This window comes from Pelecanus crispus, chromosome 13 (assembly GCF_030463565.1).
Source record: "Pelecanus crispus isolate bPelCri1 chromosome 13, bPelCri1.pri, whole genome shotgun sequence".
Lineage (NCBI taxonomy): Eukaryota > Metazoa > Chordata > Aves > Pelecaniformes > Pelecanidae > Pelecanus > Pelecanus crispus.
The window spans coordinates 4,080,945-4,103,112 of record NC_134655.1 but is presented as its reverse complement, the minus strand read 5'-3'; the positions used below and the strand labels follow the sequence as shown (position 1 = coordinate 4,103,112).

Below are 22,168 nucleotides of genomic sequence, written 5' to 3'. Positions count from 1 at the left end.
AAAATTGCTAATTGTTTTAGTAACCTATGAGCACAGTGGCTTTGCACTGGACAGTTCCCCAGCAGCTGCACATCAGCTTCAGCATCTGTGCGTCAGGTGCCTCCCGCTCCGATTGAGTGCCCCCATGTGAGCTTGGGGCTCATGCTGGGTTTCTGCAAGGCTTGCTAGCAATGTTTGCCTTGCCCAGCTTACGTACAAAGCCAGAAGGACTGTGGTTGGGCGCAGTGGCCTGAGTTGGCAATCCTGAGTGCAAGTCAGAAGAGCCGTTGGTCAGGTGTGCACGCACCTTTGAATCACAACTCTCTGATGTTACGGCTTTATGCATGCTGGCCACCATAACAGAGGCCAACCCCAGGATCCCGGTGATGAATGTAAGTTCTGCGTGAAGGTTTCCAATTCCTCTGTTCTCAGTTGACAGCTCAAGTTGGGTGCCTCCAGAGAGGGACCTCTACCCAATTCATGCCTCTCAGTTATACCCGTACCACCCATCACCCAATCCATAAGTCCAATCACTTAATTCTGGTCAGTGGTCTCTTGATTTCTTACTGGTTTTCACTGTTGCTGGGCTGGCCTTCTTCTGAATTTACTTCATTCTCTTGGAGTTGTCTCCTCGGTCCTTATCTTCTTCATTCCGCTCATATCTGGCGGAAAAGGACCTTGGGGGGGGTGTTGGTCAACAGCCAGCTGAATACTAGCCAGCAGTGTGCCCAGGTGGCCAACAGCGTCCTGGCTTGTATCAGGAATAGTGTGGCCAGCAGGAGCAGGGCAGTGATTTTTCCCCCTGTACTCAGCACTGGTGAGGCTGCACCTGGAATACTGTGTCCAGTTTTGGGCCCCTCACTACAGTAAGACATTGAGGTGCTGGAGTGTGTCCAGAGAAGAGCAACAAAGCTGGTGAAGGGTCTGGAGCACAGGGCTGATGGGGGGGGCGGCTGAGGGAACTGGGGTTGTTCAGCCTGGAGAAGAGGAGGCTGAGGGGAGACCTTATCGCTCTCTACAACTGCCTGACAGGAGGGTGTAGTGAGGTGGGTGTTGGTCTCTTCTCCCAAGTAACAAGTGATAGGACAAGAGGAAACGGCCTGAAGTTGTACCGGGGAGGTTTAGGTTGGACATTAGGAAAAAATTTCTTCACGGAGGAGGTTGTCAGGCACTGGAACAGGCTGCCCAGGGAAGTGGTGGAGTCCCCATCCCTGGAGGTATTGAAAAGATGTGTAGATGTGGTGCATAGGGATGTGGTTTAGTGGTGGGCTTGGCAGTGCTAGGTTAATGGTTGGACTTGATGATCTTAAAGGTCTTTTCCAACCTAAATGATTCTATGATTGTATCTGCTGGATTCAGCTAGTTCTTTGTTAGCAGGATTAGTTTTATCAAAAAGTTTACTCATGGCCAATTGTGGCCTAAGGCTTCAACTATTTTAGCTACTAGTGCTAAGCTGCTAATGCTACATGAGACTCTTCCGAGAGAAGAATACAGTTAATCAAATTTCTTCTGTAACACTGAGGGAGGGCGTATATGACCTGGGAACGTGAGTATTGCTTGTGTGTCACCTCTCTGTCCTTCACTCCTTTCAGGAGCCTGAAACAGAGAAGTTTTCCTAAAGAGAGAAATTAAGCAGTGCATTACCTCTCACAGGTCTTGCTCTTTCCAGTTTCTGCGCTTGACCGATTTTGGCCCTCTTTCTGTGCCCTCTGTCCTTCCTGTGCTCGGTGGCTGCTAACCAAGACTCTGTAACTGGCTCAGATAAAGTGCTTGAGCTCCTCACGTCTCTGCCCTTTGAACTGCCTCTTTACAGCGGCATTTTGACTGTAAGCGTGCTCTGGCAAGGGAGGGACCACCTCCATGTTGTGCGTAACCTCCGGGAGCCCAGGGCCTGTCGCCTGAAGCCCATGCTGGCGTCGAGGGCACGCAGATGCCTCAGGCTGGTGTGCCACTATTGCAAACACGAGGGAATAGTGGCAGGGTGTTGGTTTTAAAGTCAGGTCCTTTCACTGCTGCATGTGGTGTGTATCATTTGTCCAGCCCAGCCATAGACTTGGGGATCAGATACAGGCGCTGCTGCTACTCCCACTATGTCAGTGAGAATTTGGTTGTTGGCTTCAACGACAGCAGAACAGGTTGCTCAGTGAGCGGGTGCTGATAACGCCCTGGGTACCGGGGCTGGAGGAGTCCCTCGGCTGCGTGGGTGGAAGGGAGCTGCCCGTTGTCTTATCGCCGCCATGCAAAGCTGCCCAGGTCAGACGTGGAGCAACGTAGCAAACGTGAAGCACGCAAGTCTCCTACATCCATGGCTGCTGAGATTTTTGAACTTTGAGCTTAAGGTGCACAAAGGCAACTGCTTTTTTTGTCACACTGTTTATATTAGTGTTAAGCAATGCTGCTAAATCAGTCTGTAGCACAGCACCAGGGGAAAAAAGCCTCTCAGCTCTTCAGGTGCAACTCGCGTAAGCTGCCGGTATCTGCCTTAGCAGGTAAGCAAGTGGAAGGGGAGCTGCTCTAGACGGAACGAGTAGCAAAGGCCTGCACACACCGTAGCCCCCAGTGACGAGAACCCCTCCTTCTTGGGCAGAGCCCAAATTCAGTGGGGGAATAACTGGGAGTTATTCTGGTGCTGCGTCTGCGCCGCAGATGCTGTGCATACAGACATACGGTTCAGGAAGATCTGCAAAAGAATTCTGCAACTCTTGACTGGATCAGGATGTAACCAATGCTAAACTCCAGTTTAGTCCGAAGCAACCAGTTTACACCTATGCTGGTGTCTGCTAGATTTTTTTTTTTTTTTTTTTTTTCTCTTCTCTTTCTTCAGGGTATCCAGACAAAAGTAAACAGAGGAGGAGCCAACATTTTCATTGTTTCTCAGAAATGTATCTCATTTTGCTGTACATTCCTTTTTTAGGACGTGTTATCTGTTTAAAAAAAGAAAAAAAGAAAAAAAACAGAAAAAAGAAAAAGATGAAAGATAAAAACAAATGTGTAGTGAAAAATCTTCTGTAACTTTGGATTAAGCGGTAACTGATCTTTTTAAAAAGAGAACTAAGTTATTTACTTTGTAACTGTGCTGATGGCATGGATCCATCTTACTGACCTCAGCATCCTTTTTTTTAAGATTTTGGGTTTTGTTTCCAATATTAAGTTATTTTAAATTGTGGTTGAAGCAATAGAAAATTGAAATATGGATTGTGCATGACTGTGTCTTGAGTGTAAAAATATTGCAGTTTGAAACTTGGACCTAAAGTATTGCAAATAAAAGTTATAAATACCAATGGATGGTGTGACGGCAGCTTTTCCTGTAAGATTTGCTGGTGCTGTTTGAGAAATGGCATCAGGGCTGGCTGCAGGTACGCTGGCCTCCATCATGTGCAGTCACTTCATCAGCCACAGATGTGGCTGCATGTGCGTGTAGTCTTACGCCACGAGTGCAGGATGTCATGGAACAGGGCTTCACCTGTTTTACCCTCTGCGACTGGAGCGCCGGGTCTGTTGTGTGCGCAGAAGCAGCCAGCCTGCCTTTCTGCTGCTCCCCAGTTTGCAGAAATCCATGGAGTGCCGTCATTTTTCATTGTGCTGCATCTCCACTGTTCCGTATTTATAAAAAAAAAACACCACCCCCTCCTGATGAACAGGGGGAGTTACACAGATGCCGATTCGCCCCACTTCCTGCCCAGCAATCTCCAGCTGCTTATTGAACACAAGCCGCTTCAGCTCTTGTGCTGTGCCAAAATCACCTGCCCGCCTGCGCAGAAGAGCTGGAGCCAGAGCTACGGGGACAACCTGGACAGTGCTGCGAGGCCAGCGCTACCCTGGAGCCAGAGCTATGGGAACAACCTGGACCGTGCTGTCCGTGCTGTGAGGCCAGCGCTACCCTGCAGCCAGAGCTACGGGGACAACCTGGACGGTGCTGCGAGGCCATCGCTACCCTGCAGCCAGAGCTACGGGGACAACCTGGACGGTGCTGCGAGGCCATCGCTACCTGCTGCGCTCTCCGCGGAGCTGTGCTCTTACCTGGGAGCTGCTCCATGGCTGAGGGGTTTGCTCGTATGTGCCAAGAGTGGAGGAAGGGGGGGGCTCCAGCCCCCGTGCAGGTGAACGTGTGCCCCCTGCTCCATCCTCCCTCAGCCTGGCCTCCGTGCCAGGTCCGTGCTGCGATCCACACGCGCTTCAGTGTCCCGGTGAGTGTCCAGCTACTGCCTGCCCCAGCCGGGAGCTCTGCTGATGCTGCCCGCCCGCCCTCCGCCAGCCCTGGCTCTCAGGGCACCCCGGCCCCCGCTCTGCCACCCTCGGGCGCTGCCCGGGTTACCTGTGCGGAGGTGGGCTGGCCAGGCCGGGCAGCTGCGGCCGCGCCCGGGGGCACCGGTCCCGCTGGTGGGGAGAGCTGCCGCAGAGGGTGCACAGGGGGAGCGCGCCTCACGTAACGTACAGCCCGCGGCCTCCCCAGCTAGCGGCACGTATGCCATCCACGTATACATGTGCGTGTACTCCCCCTCAGTAACGTAACTAGCAGTTCATCTGGCTGTATTTTTAAATGTGTGTGTGCACATGCAGACAAGAAACCCTTATCCAACGACGTAACAGTAACTGGCTAGAGAGAGAGGGTATATGCATGTGTATGTACACAAAGAGCAAAACAAATAACAAACTCTCTAGTTATCTCTATATACTATAGTATACAATGTATGTATTTTATAACTACATTAAAAAAATATGCATACACACATATCTAAAAGCACTTTAGAATAAATGGCAAGATTCATGTACTGGTATCTATACTGTGCATGCGTATAAAATGGATCTCATACTACTGTAATACTAATGAAAGTGGATGGCGAGAGAAAACATGTTAGATGGTTATAAAAGGGTCTCACATAACTAACACACTAACCCTTTACATATACTATATATACACACCTATAGTAAATGTCCATGTACTTACAGCCATAGTGCCTTATGTGACTATATAACTCAGTTTCACCATCCATATATATATTATACACAGAGTGAGACCTTTATATAACTAAACAAAAGTCTCATGCTCTAGCTCTCTCTAGTAAAGCATATATATAATTTTATAAACACACATACATGACCCCCCCCCCCCCGATACTCTCTCCCTAGTGATGTATTGCTGTATGAGTTTGTATATGTACATGCAAACTCAGTGAGACCCTTAGAACTATATAACACACGCTCTTGCTATCTATATGTGTAACATGGTATATATATATATATATATATATATACACACCATAATTTTATATGTAGCATATAGCTATGTATTTCTATATGCATATATATACACATACATACAGAGCTATACACAGATCTATTAATATATGTGCCTACCTACACGTTAATATAGTATATAGACAGTGTTATATAGTTATGTGCTGTGTACATATAGTATATTTTTTAATATATATAGAATATACATACAGAAACCCTTATATAACTATGTAACTCCCCATCAACATATATTTGTATGTATTATATGTATATACACAGAAATACTTGCATAACTACATAATACACTACATATACTAGGTAAATACATATAAAATATGTATATAACATAAATTGCTAGAGGGAGTGTTATATTGGGGGATGCATGCAAATGTATAATATATACACGTGCACACGCACAAAACGCACTCTATAATTCTTCTATTTATCTATCTAATTATTCTATTTATCGCTAGCGAGTGTGTTACAGTGCTGCAGCACTCTACCCTGTATACAGCCGTCACGCGAGAGAGACGGGGCGGCTGGGGGGGGGGGGGGGGGGGGGGGCACACTGGCCGGGACACGCCACACGCAAGCACACACATGAGCACACAGCTCGTCACAGATGCTGTAGCCAGCATGAGAGTGGTCTACAGTTACAGAAAGGCCTCCGTCTATATGTGTGTGTACGTATGGGGGGAGATGAAAGAGCCACAAGAGTGGCCCTGCTCTACCCATGGAACACTCTCTGGCCCCCGGCCCTATACGTTGCAGTATGTACATGCATACACACGCCCACTAAAGACAGAGCCACCCCCGAGCTAGCACCCCCGGCTGTACGAACACTGTGCCGGCTCCATCGCTCGGCTCTGTCACACCTGGGAGTGCGCACCAGCCTGCATGCACACCCCCGACTCTCGAGCCATAGCCCCTTTTATAATGAGCCTGTCTTAGCCAGCTGTATGTTATACTGTGTGTATTTATATATACACAGAGGTCCTGCTATAAATGTTACACACTGTATGTATTATATCCTGTATAGTATAACGTATCTTCTATAAAGTATATGCTATATATTTTATATGTGCAAACGCATACACAGCCTTTCATATAATTCTAGCCATATATATAATAATATATTAAAATATAAAAATAGTATATTAAAATAAAAATATTTTAATACATACAAATGTTTTTATATATACATACACTCTATAGGGGGAGGAGAGAAAGAGACACCCTTCTATAATCATAGAATCACAGAATCATTTAGGTTGGAAAAGACCTTTAGGATCATCCAATCCATCATTATGTAACTCTCCATTTTACACATAGATAGTTTTAGATGTGTATATGAAAATATTGTAATATATGTATATATAGGTATACACAGACAGGCACCAATTCATACAAATGCATAACTCTATCTTCTATATGTGTGTATATATACACACACAGAGCCTTATAAAACAATCTCTATCCATTCATATGTATATAGCTATGTATGTAGCTATAGCTCTGTGCGTACATATGTATTTTTTTTACATACAGGAAAGAGCATGCACGCAATATACATAACACTTTCACTCTCCATGTATGTGTTATACATGTAATACCAAGACATGTAAGACAGACCCTTATATAGACACACATATAGCTGTGTAACATATACTTAGCTACATGTATTGTACTATATAATGTCTGCCGGGCTGCCGGCGGCGCGGGGCGCGGGCGCCCCCCAGCGGCCGCGGGCGGAGCGGGCGGGGCCGGCCCCGGGGGGAGCCGGGAATGGGGAAGGCGGGCGCCGGCAGCGGGGCGCCGGCAGCGGGGCGCAAGCGGCCGGGGGGCCAGCCGCACGCTGCGGGGCTGGATCCGCCGCCGCCGAGCCTGAGCGTGAGGCCTTGGTTTGGCGCCTTCCCTGCGAGGCCTCGCGCAGCCGGCTGCAGGGCGAGGGGGCACCGCTACCCCCCGGCGTGGGCACATGGGCACCCCCGGGCGTGGGCACCCCCGGGCGTGGGCACCCCCGTGCATGGGCGCATGGGCATCCCCTGGGCGTGGGCACTTGGGCACCCCCCGGGCGTGGGCGCATGGGCACCCCCCCTGCAGGGGCACCCCATGGGCGTGGGCACTTGGGCACCCCCCGTGCATGGGCACCCCCTGCGTGGGCACCCCCCGGCGTGGGCACTTGGGCACCGGCCCCTGCGCAGCACCCAACGCCTCCCTCCCGTCGCGGGGTCCCCGCCAGAGGCGACGGGACCTGGCCCTGCTTTGGCTGCGGAGGTCGCGCTCTGCGGGAGCGGCTTGCCCCCGCTGAAGGCCCAGCTGGGCCGCTGGCCCCTTCTCCCAGCGCAGCGTCTCCCACGCCCGCGCCATCGTGAGCGTGGCAGTCCTGCGACAGGAGGAGAAGCGCAAAAAGTAGGTGCTGCGGCTCCTGGCGCAGCACATGCCAGCCTTAACGCTCACTCCTTTGGAGTAGGAAAGGCCTTCAGCCTTCCTAACTCGTGGCCAATACGAGCAGTACTGACCTAGCAGCACCACAGAGTCGGCCGGTTTCCCCGGAAGTTGCAGGAGACCATTAGCGCAACACTCACGGATGCTGGCTGGAAGCTACAGCTCTGGCTGCTCGCCGCTAACGTCTGGGACCATCCTCTGCACCCCAAGCAGTAGGCGATGCTGTGGGGGTCAGGCTATCTGTCTACCCTGCAGCCGTCCTAGAGTGAGAATTCAAAACAGTGAGGATTTAGTTGAGACAAACAGCAAAAACATGGGTGGAGTGGAGCTCCTCTAGCCCCGACAGCGCTGCTGTGCGCTGTGCTCAGCAGAGTCAGTCCATTATTCCCCGCGGAGGTGACTGACCTGGGCTGCCAGAGGAGATGAATAAGCGTCAGCCCAAGCCTAATGGCAGGGAGAGTCACAGGGATTCACGGAGCTCATCCTGGTGGAGGGAGGAGGGAAAGGGAATGGGAACACAGCAGCGGGGACAAAAAAATGGGCTTCACTGAAATAAATAACATTTTAAGTAAACAATATAAATAGCAGTCTGCCTGGGGCCGAGGGCCGGAGAATGGGTCTGAATTACACCGTAAAATCTAACGGGACTCCTGAGACACTGCTGTTGTGCAGCCAGGGACAGGACGAGTCCCAGACCTGGCGCTTGGTCTTCCTCAGGGTGAGGGACAGCAAGGAAGGCTACAATACGACGGAGACCATGATGAGCTGGGAACTCATCGGGGAAAAGTAGGGAGCAGTTGTGGAGTTCAGCTGAGATACCAGCTGTTTCATTTCAGAAATTACTGAACACGTTTATTTTTTTGTTAACCTTTTATTTAGGTCACTTCATATTGAAAAGTAAAGAAAGGTTAAAATGAAACATTTTTTCCAACTATTTCCCTCTGTTTTAATTTTTGGGGGACAAAAACTCTCTGCTGAAGGTGGCCCAACCACGTGCATAAATGCAGTCCCCCACAAAAAAAAAAAACTTCATCTTCCCACAAGTCATCGTTAACTGTTAAAAAATACTGCCCATCTCTGGTAACATTTGATCTTAAATGCCGGTGTCTGAAAAGGCAATCCTCTTATCTCAAACGTATCACATCTACCTCCCCTGTAAGCCAACAGCCCACGGAGCTGGCTTTGCTTTCAGTGCATGGCAAGATGTACAACAGGAGAAAGAGCCCGCAGAGCAGCGGGCACCGTCCCCTGCCCAGCCTGGGCTCTCTTGCAGGGAGCAGGCAGCAGTGCAAGCCCCTTTCAACCTCCTCTTGCCTTGACTTCCCCTGGGATTGCTCCCACCTCCCACGTACCTGCGTGGGAGGAGAAGCCTGAAGCCTCTGTAAATCAGCACAGCCAGTCGCGTTCCCAGGTTGGATCAGCTCCTGCTGATGGGCAAATCCTGCCTGCTGCAACTACTTCCAAAAATTAATAAATGCAGAGGTACAGACATTCTGCTTGGTCTCAGCATGCCTGAGCCTCCCACAGCTACCAGCGCTGGACTGCAATACCCTCAGGGCAACGCTGAGAGAGCAACAGAGCTCCATTTCCAGCCCAGCCAGCACTGGTGTCTCCATACCACAGCGACAAACTGTGGGAATGTTTTGAGCTGACATAATTATCAAGGCCTAAAAATCACCACCTTTATACACTCCACCCCGACTTCCCTCTTTGTCAGGCTGTACTTTACAAAGAACTGCTGGTCAAGCTCCCTCTGCCCCGCTGACGCTGGGGACGACCCTTAGAGAGATGCTGAAATGGGGTGGCGGTGCTGGCAGCTGGGGGCCAGGGCTGCAGGGCTCAAAGGAAACAGCCAAGGGACCCCCCCAGCGAGGAGGCAAGGTGGCTTTGTGCCCTCCATGAGCTCCGGCAAGCTCTCGGATCAGGCACATACTGGGGCAGGGAGGCATAAGCCTCCAGTCTCTTGCCGGCTGCCTCCGTTCACGGAAGGGAAAGCAGCTTGGTCATGCTGGGTGCTATCTCTGAGAGGAACCTTCTTCAGGCTAAAGAGTGACCCAAATCAATCAGCTGGCCAAGCCAACCCCTCCTTGCTAAACCCATCTCAATGCGGAACAGCCCCTGGAGAAAAGTCTGTCTGAAAAGGGGGTTATACGACATGACCTACTGTGCTCTGCCTCAGTGCGCTCTCCTGCGCACCTCGCTGCCCTACGAATTGCAGCGTGGGGCTTTAGCCACGCTGGAAGGCCAGCATGGTGCTCTCCACCCACGCGGTGAAGGTGTGCCAACGGGCTGCAGCCACCCCTCGTGCCACGCTGCTGAGAAGCAGCTACCATGGCACAAAATAGCGTGTGTGGAAAGCGAGGCAAACAGGACCTGCATTAGCAGGGCTAGGACAGCCCAGCCTGAGTTGCAGTTCCCTGGGTGGCTTGCCCGAGCTCTGGTCTGTATGAGAATGTTCATGCTTTTTTTTTTTTTTTAAATTGCAGTTTACAAACATATCTGAGAGTAGGCAACTCTGAAGCTATGCGTTTACAGAGAAGAATTACACTTGCCTGTGGGGCTGTCGACCACATGTAGTTCACATCTGACAAATGCTCTGTGTGCAAAATGGCTTGAGCCCAAGCTACCTAAAAAGAGAGCTGGATTTAAGTACTTGGTACAGGCAACTAAGCTGATGTCAGTATAATATCATTCATGGCCTTACATTCCATCTCCAGCATGTCAGAGAAAGCATTTTCCTACCAGAGCAATGATCCTTTTGGAGCCCTGAGGAGACTTCAAAACCTTTTATGAAGACATTAACTCTACTGAGGGCCATTTTATAAATTATAAAAATTGCACAAAATGGCTGAAGTGGTTAGGAGGTACAGAGAAATCCAAATTTCCTGGCTGTACAAAAGGCAGAATAGTCATCCTTTAGCTTCACTTTCAAGACCAGAATTTGCAACCATATAAAATCTACTTCAGAGAGGTCTAACACAGTGAGCCTCTTAATACTGCCAGAATCACCACACAGCTTGACAACACAGAAATGTCTGCTATGAGGAAACCCTGCCATCGGGCTATATGCAAAAGTTAAAAGAAAGTTTGTACCAGAACCTTGCTTTAAAGGAAATATGAAATGATACCTGTCCTCCATTACACCCAAGATAAACTTCATCAAAGGTGTCACCTCTGTCAGCAACAAACCAATGCAAAATTTCAAGAGTGAAACCCGACCTGCCAGGGCACAGCATCTTTGTTTTACAAACCCATCCTTGTCATAAGCTCATTTTGTCCTCTTTCAGTCTGGTGCTACCCACCACATCTAATGAAGCAAAAGGAGCATTATTCCATCTTTAGCATCATGTGGGTTAAACAAAGCCTCCTTAGCAAGGAGGCTCCCATTACTGAATTTGTCCCCTGAGCAAAACCACAGCTGAATTGTGAGGTGCCCTTCTCTTGGCCAGAGATAGCAACTTGTGAGTCATCAGCTTGAGGTGGAGAATAGAAGAATAAGAAAGTCAATCTAAGCCTTTATGCGGGCAAAGCTCTTATTTGCTGTGGTGTTCAAATAGGCACTGCAAAACCTGCCCTTCTATTTTAATGTGGCCCTGGCATGCCTGGTCTTAAGGAGCTATGACTGAACTCCTTGAGTCACGACATTTTCACCAAGGAACAGAAACATCTGATCTGTAGCAATCGCAATGAAACTCATCGAGAATTTTATATGCCTATATGGGGAAAAAAAAAATCCAATCAAAGCTTAAAAAAATCTCCCTCCCAAATACAGCCTGGCAGGGAACAAAGACTGAGCCATGCGAATCCACCTTGTGCTTCCCACCCCACCAACCTGCTGGTTCGTGACCATGGAGATGCAGCCATTCCTGCCTGCATCCAGTCCCACTGCCGAGAGCAGACGACGATGTGCTGAGAACCTGTGAGAACAGTCACGTGTGCTTCCAGCTCATGTGCCGGCAGCTCCTGAAAGGATGGTCACATCTTAATAAGCTTATCTGCTAACGTTTAGTTTGGCCCCTCTTCTACTGTATTTGCCGTACCATGAACATATATATGTATAAAAGTATGTATTTTTCCCTCTTTAAAAGCCTCTCTCCCCATTATCCGTGATAATGTGGAGAGTTAGAGGTTTTTTTCTTTTTAAAGCGATTATGATTATGTGCAACCTTTGCTCCCCAGTCATTCACACAGAAAGCACAGACAAGCCCCCCTACTGCGAGGTGACAGCTCTGTCTGGCTCTGCGGGGCTTTGGTATTCATAGCTCCACGAGGTCATCGCTGGAAAAAACCTTGACAGTGATGTGACCTGGCACCTCGGCTGCTTCTCGGCTGCCTCTCCCTCGGAGCTGCAGAGTCTGCTGTTCTCTGGGGTCACTGGGTGAAGCTGCCAGCACTGCCTGTCCGAGGAACTGGTCACACAAGATGTTGCTGTTCCAGACCTAGAGACAAGGGAACAGAAATAAATCCAGCTGAAGCGGTGCTTCTCTCACACTCCTCCTGAAAGGGTTGTGCTGGAGGAGGGTCACCCCCATTAACCCCTTGAAAAAGCAGTGAGGAGGGGGCGTACATCTAAATTTAGCTAATTGTCTAGAGAACATGTGGGAGATTCTGGATTTGCATGCTCATTTACATACACTATGCAAATAAGGAGCTAAATGCAGCTTTTTGCTTTCTAGGTCACAGCCTGCCTAGAAGAGGAATAAAAATTACCTGTTTGAGCTCATCAGCGGTAAAAACCTACATGCAACCAGCCTGTCTGTGCCACTCTGCCTGCTCACGCTCATCTCTGTGGTGTCTTCAGTGCTTTTCCTCTGACTGTGTTAGAGCCAGGTCCACGCTGCTAGAGCAAAGGACAGCAGTAGTTTTGGAGTCCTTGGACATGTCCTTTGTCACTACTCAGGATGGGGCTGGGAATATAGCAAGCACCAACTGAAATGGTGCTAAGAGTGCATTTTGCTGCTAGTCTCACATGCCAGTCTTTGTTTGGTCTGTGAAGTTCATTAGTATCTAACTTTCAGTTATCCTGGAAAAATCAAAGTGTTTGAGCTGCATACTGTAGAGAGATGGGGTGAGATCCCATGCGTAAATCAAATCTTTGCTAAGGATTAGGCAATCCTGCACATGCCAAGAACACAGACCATGTTCCATCAGCTGTTGTATCAGTTCCCTCTAATCCATAACTACAGTCTGTAGTTTTGGGGGATAACACTGCTATCATTCTCCTTCTATTTATAATATTTGTAGAATATACCTATTAGTTCAGAGGAGTACTATGGCACAGGAGTACTATGCACCAGTACTGCATTAGGCAGTGAAAAGTCAGAAATGTATCTCTTCTTGCAACACGGTGCTATAAAGCTATTTCAGTTTCTGGCACTTACATGCCACAGTGAATCGATTCACAGATTCATTGTAAGATCTGCCTACGCTGATGAAAACGACATAGCACTTAGTCTAATACTAGACAACTGTGCGTATCAGACTGAAATACTGTTCTACTCTCCCAAAGTCTTCCTGGACTGCCTCATCTAAATACCAAGCTTTGTTTCTCCAGCTAGTGCTGAGGTAAACAGTGTGGTCTGGTTCCCACAGGACTAGAATTCAAGGTGAAAGGCTTAAAACTAGCCTTAGCTTTGGTTTTATTTCAAACACCAACTCTGGACAACACTTGGCTTTTGTCTCTGTTTTGTCAGGTACCAAATGAGGCAAAATGTAATTCTGCAAATTCTTTCAAAACCTTGGAATAGAATATGCCATCTGATCCCTAAGTGTCATCAGTTGCTGTTTTATGGAAGAGACCTAGGCTAGAAAATCAGTAGGACATCTGAATAGCTCCAGGCATAGCCCAGTGAGGGGAGCAGAGGTTCTCACACTTCTGTCCGGGGTATCAGTCATATGAAGGAAGAGTGAGCACATGTCAAGCCCAGTGATGCTGTTGCGTTCCCCCGCTGTTAGCAGCCCACCTGAGTGGCTTATCTCACCTGGATAACGATAGGACTGTCCATGTTCTTTCTGTAGAAAATCACTTGTGTGTCGAAGATGGCACTGGTCGTATCGTGCTGCACAGGGGAGCGCACGTTTTGGTTCTCACACTTGATGAGCACATAGGGATCTGCTCCTAAAACACAATCAGCAGCACAGCTCTTAGGACACTGAATGGCAGCTGAGACCTGCCCAGAAACCCAGCAGAAGCAATCCCCTCCCGTGCCTGGCAGCACCACTGCTACTGACACAGGAACAGGCATCAGAGCACGTCACATCCACTGCTAGCTGCCCCTCAGCAGCAGAGGTGAAATACCTCAATTCTTGTAACAAATGGATGCTCAGAGCTGGAAACCAAGCACCATTTGCTGTCATACCAGCTCGCTCCTGGACTGGGATTGCGATCTTTCCACATTCCCTTGCTATGTATCCTCCTGGCTCGTCTAACAGAAAGTCTTCAAAGTGACACTCCAAGCTCCCCAACACTGCTTTAAATGTGAGACCCAAAACGCATCTGTGCATATGCAATCTGATACGTAGTTCTGGGCGCCTGGGCCAAAACGGGAGGTAAAAACTGTTCATCATCCACAATTCCTGTGGAGGGCAAGGACAGGAACTGCACAGAACTGCTTTTAGATCACTGAATGCACATCTCAGAGCCCACCTTTAGACTGCCTAGCTTGAAAGTGCTGTCTACTGTATTCTGATATTTGTTTTAGTGTTAGGAGGTAGTTTTCAAGGAGCAGTTTCTCTTCCAGAATGTAAAATATTGTCAAAGTGCAAAAACATTTTGGAGGCGTGCACTGGTCTCAACAAAGTCTTCTGTGGGAAACTGGCAAAGCAAATCCTCCCCAGTTTCCCATTTCATTCCCGTGAACCTGAGACAATTTCTTTGATTCTATCATTTGGATCGATGCAATTTTCAAGTTTATTTTATCACAGTATGTTTGTATCTCTTATAGGTCCTAGTTAATGTTTTAAATTACACTTTAATCATATGTAACCCACTGACATTATTCAACATTCTAGAAATGCTTTGTTGTTTTTACACTGAATATTTTTACTTTGTTACAAATGTTAATATTTTCTTTCCATTCCAGTAGGGAGCCAGAACCGATTTAGAAACACCTGTGTTTATCCTCAAATAGAATGGACCATTTGACTTTTAATTAACTTTTAATTAAAACACAGGCACTACAATTTTTTTTGTATTTCAACACAACTATTTCTGTGCATTCCTATTGTTAATGACAGCATATCTGCTTTTCCACACCTTGCTGCTTTTTAGATATGGGTTTTAAATAAACCCCACTGAGTGTGTGTAAGTTAGACTTGTGATCATTACACAGACTTGTGATCTTACACACATTTCTCCACCATCTACTTGAAAATGCCACCACTGGAATGACAGCCATAAGGCAGCATAATTTTAAGGCAGCTTTTCTTTTTTAACAATTCATACCCAGGATGATTTTCCTCAAACATGTCACTCATTTACAAGACTGGATACCAACATCTCACGCAAACAAACCACGTAACAGCTACATCCAAAACAGAAGGAGCTACTTCCGAGAAAGAAACAGATTTTTCCATAAGCTGCACCTGGCCAGACATGCGACAGTCCTGTTACCCTGACAACATCTCACACTTTCTATAGCAGGTAGCAATGCATTGGTTTTTCTAAAAGGCAATTACTTTCTGTGTCACTGAAAGTGTGGATTTAGCTCTGGGGCATGGGGTGGCACCACGCTGTGTAATCAGCAATGGAAAAGCTCCCCCCTTTGCAAAGAGATTCGGAAAATGGATCTGCATAAAATGGGGTCTTGCATGAAATGGTGTCAACTACTTTAGCCGAAGGCAAAGAGCAAAGCAACATCTGATCATTAACAGTAATTAAGAGATAAAGGGCATGAGAAGGGGGGGGAAAGGACACAGAACTTAAAGAGGTAACAGCATATCTGCTGGAAGAGGGAGCTGTTAATGAAGGGACTTGCTAAGTGAAAGGAAAAGGAAAGCTAACATTTGAAAGAAACAGATTCAAATTCTCAAAAAGAGCTAGGAAAAACAGAGGGAGGTAGAAGAGGAACATGAAAGGTACCTGCACAGCACAACCTCATGATGGCATTGCTGAGTGGTCAGTTATATTTAGGAGGACGGGCTCCAATTCCAGAACAAAAGAAAGAAATGAGAGAGCTGCACATGTGGGATGAGACAAGGGACGTTCTCAGCTACAGTTGGCCCAGGTCCTTGCAGCTCTGAGCCTGGTTTATTTACAGTACAAAGACAACGCAGAAAGGGCTACGAACGTGGAAAAGCAACATCCTAGTATTCGCCATGAGCTAGGAATGAAAACAACTGGAGCCGCTGCTCTGGCAGTGGAAGGAGGACTGGGTTCCGTTCTCAGGCACACACATGACTCAAGCTATGCCCTGAACACCATACTGTGTATAAACAACTGTTTCATCTCAGTCCTATGGCCATGCTGTTGTATTGGGAAGTTGTACAAAAGAGCAGCACAAAGGAAAAAACCTGAAAACTGTAAAAGCCCGAAACACTTGAACAGTAATGACATTTTGAAGGCTTAAAGAAATCCATGACATTTCTAAGGCTTAAAGAAATCCATGCACAGTAGTCTTAAGGCTAACTTTTTTTTTTTTTTTTTTGAGACTTGGACTGAGCATCTAACATCCACATCCTTTAGCACTGTACCAAACACAAAAGGCTTTCTAGAAAACGTTCTTGAGAAAAAGTTCTCAGAGACATTCCCACGTTTCTCCAGCTAGACCACTCTTACTGGTATGCGAAGAGCCATGACAAACTCAGTCACTGGAAAAAGGCGTGGGCCAAAGAGAGCAGACGCAGTGCTGAGCCACAAGCACTGCCTTGGGAATTACAACAGGTTGGTTTGCCTTCTGCAGTTGAGTCTTTGCTCATGTGATACCTCTTAGCTTCTCCTGCCACACAGATAACAAAAGGGAATCTTTCCACTGGCATCAGTAAATCCTCCCCACGTGCCTGCTCCGTTTTCTCTCTGCTTCCCTTCTCATGCTTTGGACATTTATCAGCTGCTTTTTGCCTTCTCCTTCCATTTCTCAGACTGCTCCCAAGGCAACTGCCGTTCAAGGCACCAGATACTCTGCTTACCAGGTATGTCACATACTAGCAATCACAATACCTAGTTTAGAAAAGAAATGGTGAAGGGCAATTAAACATGCGAATTCAACATGGAATTTCAGTGGGAAGACTTAAAAATGCAAAAGATGATTTGTTCTCAAAGACAAACTCTTGGGAAAACAGTGTGACAGACAGTAGCAAGAGCAATTTTTAACACAGACTTGGGAACGAGAGACAGAAAATCTCCAAGCACACAGTGCTTCCTCATCTTCTTGCAAACCTGCCACTGCACTTGGCTCACAGATAGTTGGATCAACTTCAGAACAAGCTAACTCAGAGCGAGGTACTTCCAAGAGAAGCAGCCTATATCCATTCAGAATTGAGTCTGGGCAGCTAGATCCATCCACTATTCTTGACAACAGCAAATCATCCATTATTTTTTCCAGACAGTACAATGGATCAAAGACAGCAGTAAGGAGGAGCTTTCCAATAAACATTTAAAATACAGATTAAACAACCTTCCTGTGGCAGGGAGCAGGGTTCAGATGACAACCGGCTCGTGAACCAGGCCGGGTGTGCACGTGCTATGCAATCTTCATTCTCTTCCAGTTTTAAGTAGTTGCTCAGAAATTTGGGCTAAGCACAACTCTCACATGACAGTGATGGGCTTATGTGAAAAACAGTGCATTCAAGCCTAAAATCCCTCTATCCAAGTTATATCAAAAAAAGGTATCTCTGTTCAGGCTGCTCTTACTTTCCACAACGGCATACCCCAGTGTCAAAGTATAGAGACATCCCGATGTTTTCAGGACAGTTTGTCGCAAAGATGTAATGCCGTGTCTCAGTTCTCAGAAGCTTCAGCATGAATCATAACCTCCTCCTTTATCATCAAGTTTTGTCCTCTCTTTGTACTAAGGGACGATAGTGACAAACCAGGCAGGTGGCTGGACAAGGTGGAATACAGCTGACACGACAGAGACTGAGCTGAAGAAAAGCAGCAGCCTGAGAGCTGAGATGCTGCAGATCAGAAGGTGAAGTCAGGAAACCCTTGTGAAACGCAGTGGGGCTAGTCAGACACAGCAGCTCAGACAGAAACAAGTTGCCATCAACCTTCGCACCAGAAAATGAGTAACTTTTGTGTGAGGTCCTCCTAGCAGCAGGAAAACACAACCACTTAATCTACCTATTTTCTACTTGAATAAACATATTGACTGTGCCTAACCTGAAGGGAAACCTCTACTTGTCACTCCCAATGGCAATTGCTGTGTGGCCTCTTCCCTCATCTCACACTATTGATTAGACAGGAGGCTGCTGTTGACTTTTAAGTCCAGTTCACATCAGGAGATGCTCCAGGAGCAGCAGGTAAGGCTGGTATTTCGGTAACTGCCCACGTGACACTGGGGTCTAAACTCACTTCTGAGAAAGCTGGTCTTTTTCAAATGCCTGGCTCCTATTTCTCCTCGAGATAAGCATGGGAGAGGGTTCAGGCATGGATCCAGAGAAGCCAGAGAGGAGACAAGACATGACAAGGAGTTGCATTCTTTTGTGGCAATATTAGGAAGCAATCTTAGAATATGGGATATTTAATGGCCCTGAACACATTACTTTCTAGTGTAAATTTACAATCCATCCAGCCAGTGTGCTTCAGGGAATTTCTATATCCACCTTTTTAATCTACCAAAAAAAAAAAATCCCAAAATGTGAGAAACATGTACGATACCCAGCTTTTTATGTTACCAAAAATGGACTCCAGTATCAATCAGGAGCTTTGCCAAATTTCCCAGCAAGGTGTCCTTAGAAGGCAGAGTGCCAGTTATGGGCGTTATCCTTGTCATTGCACAGCTTGATTTTATTGTGTAGCACGAATGTCAGCAGTGCACATTTGGCTTCATGGTTTCTATATTTACATACTCTCCCTACTTCATTTGTCTGAAGCTGCAATAAGATGTGGCATCCTGCAAGACAATCTATGAATGTACTCTGTGAGTTGGAGATACTTATAGGAAGAAAAGGCTATAGGAAAAAAAATACTTATAGGAAAAAAAAGACTCAAACAGGGATTTCACAGCAGAATTCAAGATAATGAGGAAGCTACTGAAGTCAAGTAACTCAGCTCTCCTTCAGTGTCCCCTGAATGGATGAGATTTGGAACTACAGGCTGAAAAGAGACAAAGGCTTTTACTGAAAGCTTTATGTTGATACAAAAGGAAAATATTTTAACTTTTTTGGTGAAGTTTTATTCACAGTCAGACAATAAGATTCATTTAGGTTTTGTGTTCAAATCCCCTTATGTTTTTGATGAATTTAAAAATGGCACGTTGTTTCACACATGGAAATGGAAACACTTCAGAAAAAAATTGACAATGAGAGACTGATTTTTTTTTTCAGCCACTTGATAAATTCAATATTAATTCACAAATAGTATCACTTGACCCAATTCTGCATTTTTTTTCAGCAGCTAAAATAATCAAGCAGAAGTTTTGCTTAGGTTTAAACAGAAAATCTGTGAGTCCATTTCCTACAGACAGTTCTTCCCACAATAGATTACCCTTTTCAATTCTGTCAGGGTAATGATCAGCCCAACGCTGGATGTTGAAATCAAAGTGGAAGACGATGCTTCAACTCAACCTGACCACGTGTGGTAGTACTGGGTCCTAAAGGTATTTGCATTACACTGTAGTTAGAATAACTACACACATTTGTTGTAAGTCCTATTTGTATATTCCTGAGGGTCCGTGTCACAATGCACCAAATCCCACAATGTTCTCTAAGCTGAAGCCTGGTCTTTGGCAGCTGCAGGCAATTGTTGTCAATGATCTTGTCAAGCCTGTAATTGTGCTAAGCATTGTGAAACGCTAAGGGTGGAGAACTGGCTTTTATTGCTTTACTGCAGGGCATGTTAGAGAAAAATGTTTAAGGAATTTTAAAAGAAAAAAACCAAAACCCACCCTTAAAAATGAAAATGTCCTTCACAGGGCAAGAACAAGAATATACAGCCTCTTTTCAATGCACTGCTCTGCTATTCTTGTCACATGTAGCCCCTTCAGTCTCACCCATCCATCCTGCCTTGCGGAGGACATAGAGCCATACCACTTGTTTGACTGGGCTGTTTGTGGCTCCTGTTTTTCAAGAAAAGTACCAAGAAAAATTAACTGAATCAGTTTTCTATCTGTCTTCCCTCCAACATTCCTGTCCCCTGAAGTGACAACCAGAGTTAACAGAAAGTGGCTTCCACAATGAAAAGTACATTCAGTGCCCACTCGGTGGGTACCAGGAATAACTATGAAAAGGGGACTGGAATAAAATTGTAGCCAGCTGGTGGGAGAAATTTTACAGCTGCTTTGTGAGACTGAAGATGAACTGTACAACAGATCTAAGTCTAATGCTTTCTCTACCACAAGAAGGTAATGCAACTGAGCTCCACATCTTAAACTGAAGAGAGCTGAAGAGTTATCTGGAGCAACCACAGCAGATGTTTCAATAACCTCTTTAGTTTCCTGTTCCAATTTCACTGTAGGTCACTGCTCCTTTGCTTTCTCCCTACTGACCACTCAGTGCTGGATGTGTCTACCTTTTTCTGTTGCACTGGTCATGGAAAATGAAGACTGACAGAGAGTAGAAGTAGAAAATGAGGAAGCAAATGACAACTGGGTAAGTCTCCTAATTAACTGTCAACATCAGGTGCCAGAAAGACATTTTAGTGTCCCTCAGGACACTTCCTTTGACATATAGGATCGTAGAATCATAGAATCATTTAGGTTGGAAAAGACCTTTAAGATCATCGAGTCCAACCGTTACCCTAGCACTGCCAAGCCCACCACTAAACCATGTCCCTAAGCACCACATCTACACGTCTTTTCAATACCTCCAGCAATGTATTTAAATACCTCAACCACTTCCCTGTGCAGCCTGTTCCAATGCTTGACCACCCTTTCCGTGAAGAAATTTTTCCTAATGTCCGATCTAAACCTCCCCTGACACAACTTGAGGCCGTTTCCTCTTGTCCTATCACTTGTTACTTGAGAGAAGAGACGAACCAAACCTCACTACAACCTCCTTCCAAGAAGTTGTAGAGAGCGATAAGGTCTCCACTCAGCCTCCTTTTCTCCAGACTACACAACCCCAGTTCCCGCAGCTGCCCCTCACAAGACTTGTGCTCTAGAACTTTCACCAGCTTCACTGCCCTTCTCTGGACACACTCCAGCACCTCAATGTCTTTACTGTAGCGAGGGGCCCAAAACTGGACACAGTATTCGAAGTGCAGCCTCACCAGTACCAGGGGACAATCACTTCCCTGGTCCTGCTGGCCACACTGTTCCTGATACAAGCCAGGATGCTGTTGGCCACCTTGGCCACCTGGGCCCACTGCTGGCTCATGTTCAACTGGCTGTTGACCAACACCCCCAGGTCCTTTTCAGCCAGGCAACTTTCCTGGGGTTGTTGTGACCCAAGTGCAGGACCTGGCACTGAGCCTTGTTGAACCTCATACAATTGGCCTCAGCCAATTGATCCAGCCTGGCAAGATCCCTCCATAGAGCCTTCCTACCCTCAAGCAGATCAACACTCCCACCTAACTTGGTGTTGTCTGCAAACTTACTGAGGGTGCACTTGATCCCCTTGTCCAGACCATTGATAAAGATATTAAACAGCACTGGCCCCAATACTGAGCCCTGGGGAACACCACTTGTGACTGGCCACCAACTGGTTTTAACTCCATTCCCCACAGATCTTTGGGCCCGGCCATCCAGCCAGTTTTTTACCCAGCAAAGAGTACGCCCATCCAAGCCTCCAGCTTCTCCAGGAGCATGCTGTGGGAAATGGTGTCAAAGGCTTTACTAAAGTCCGGGTAGACAACATCCACAGCCTTTCTCTCATCCACTAAGTGGGTCACCTTGTCATAGAAGGAGATCAAGTTAGTCAAGCAGATACACAGTCCTGTACAAGTCATTTAACCTCTCCCTGTCCTTGTTTACCCAGCTGAAAATGGTTCTTTGAAAACCATAATTTCCTCCATGAAGTGCTATTAAGCTTGTGGTAATGAAGAACAAACTGCTCTGAAGGCTGTGAATGACATAGCTGAGGTAAGTGTAAAACACTACATGAGTCTGTGCGATTCAGCTGTCTCCCTGGGTATTTTCCATTTAGAAAACACATAACCCTGAACGGTGAATTTCTTACTAATCCCCACAAAAAGCTTCTCAGGAGGGTCTGGCTACTACTACCCATCTAGAACAGCATAGATGACACATAACTCTTGCTGCTTTGCATCATCTTCATCTGATCTCTCCTTTTGATCAGATTTTACAACATGCTGAAAAAAAATCCCATAAATCTTCAGTTTGGATAATTTCTGACTGCTTATATATCAACTCAGATCATATTTAGAGGACTGAAAAAGCCCCTTCCA

General features: G+C 46.6%; 1 protein-coding gene across 2 annotated transcripts in view; it reads right to left on the bottom strand.

Annotated features, from left to right (window-relative positions):
* Positions 1-11,921: 11,921 nt before the first annotated feature.
* The window catches only part of CAPN6 (calpain 6), a 58,028-nt gene continuing 47,781 nt past the window's right edge, over positions 11,922-22,168 (bottom strand). Inside the window, exons 11-12 of one of the 2 annotated variants that reach the window (XM_009491060.2) lie at positions 13,647-13,783; positions 11,922-12,104 (exon numbers count right to left, since the gene is read on the bottom strand). In XM_009491060.2, the coding sequence (XP_009489335.2) occupies positions 11,922-12,104; positions 13,647-13,783 (320 nt within the window). The remainder of the gene's footprint in view (positions 12,105-13,646; positions 13,784-22,168) is intronic. The other variant, XM_075720606.1, reaches the window with a different exon arrangement.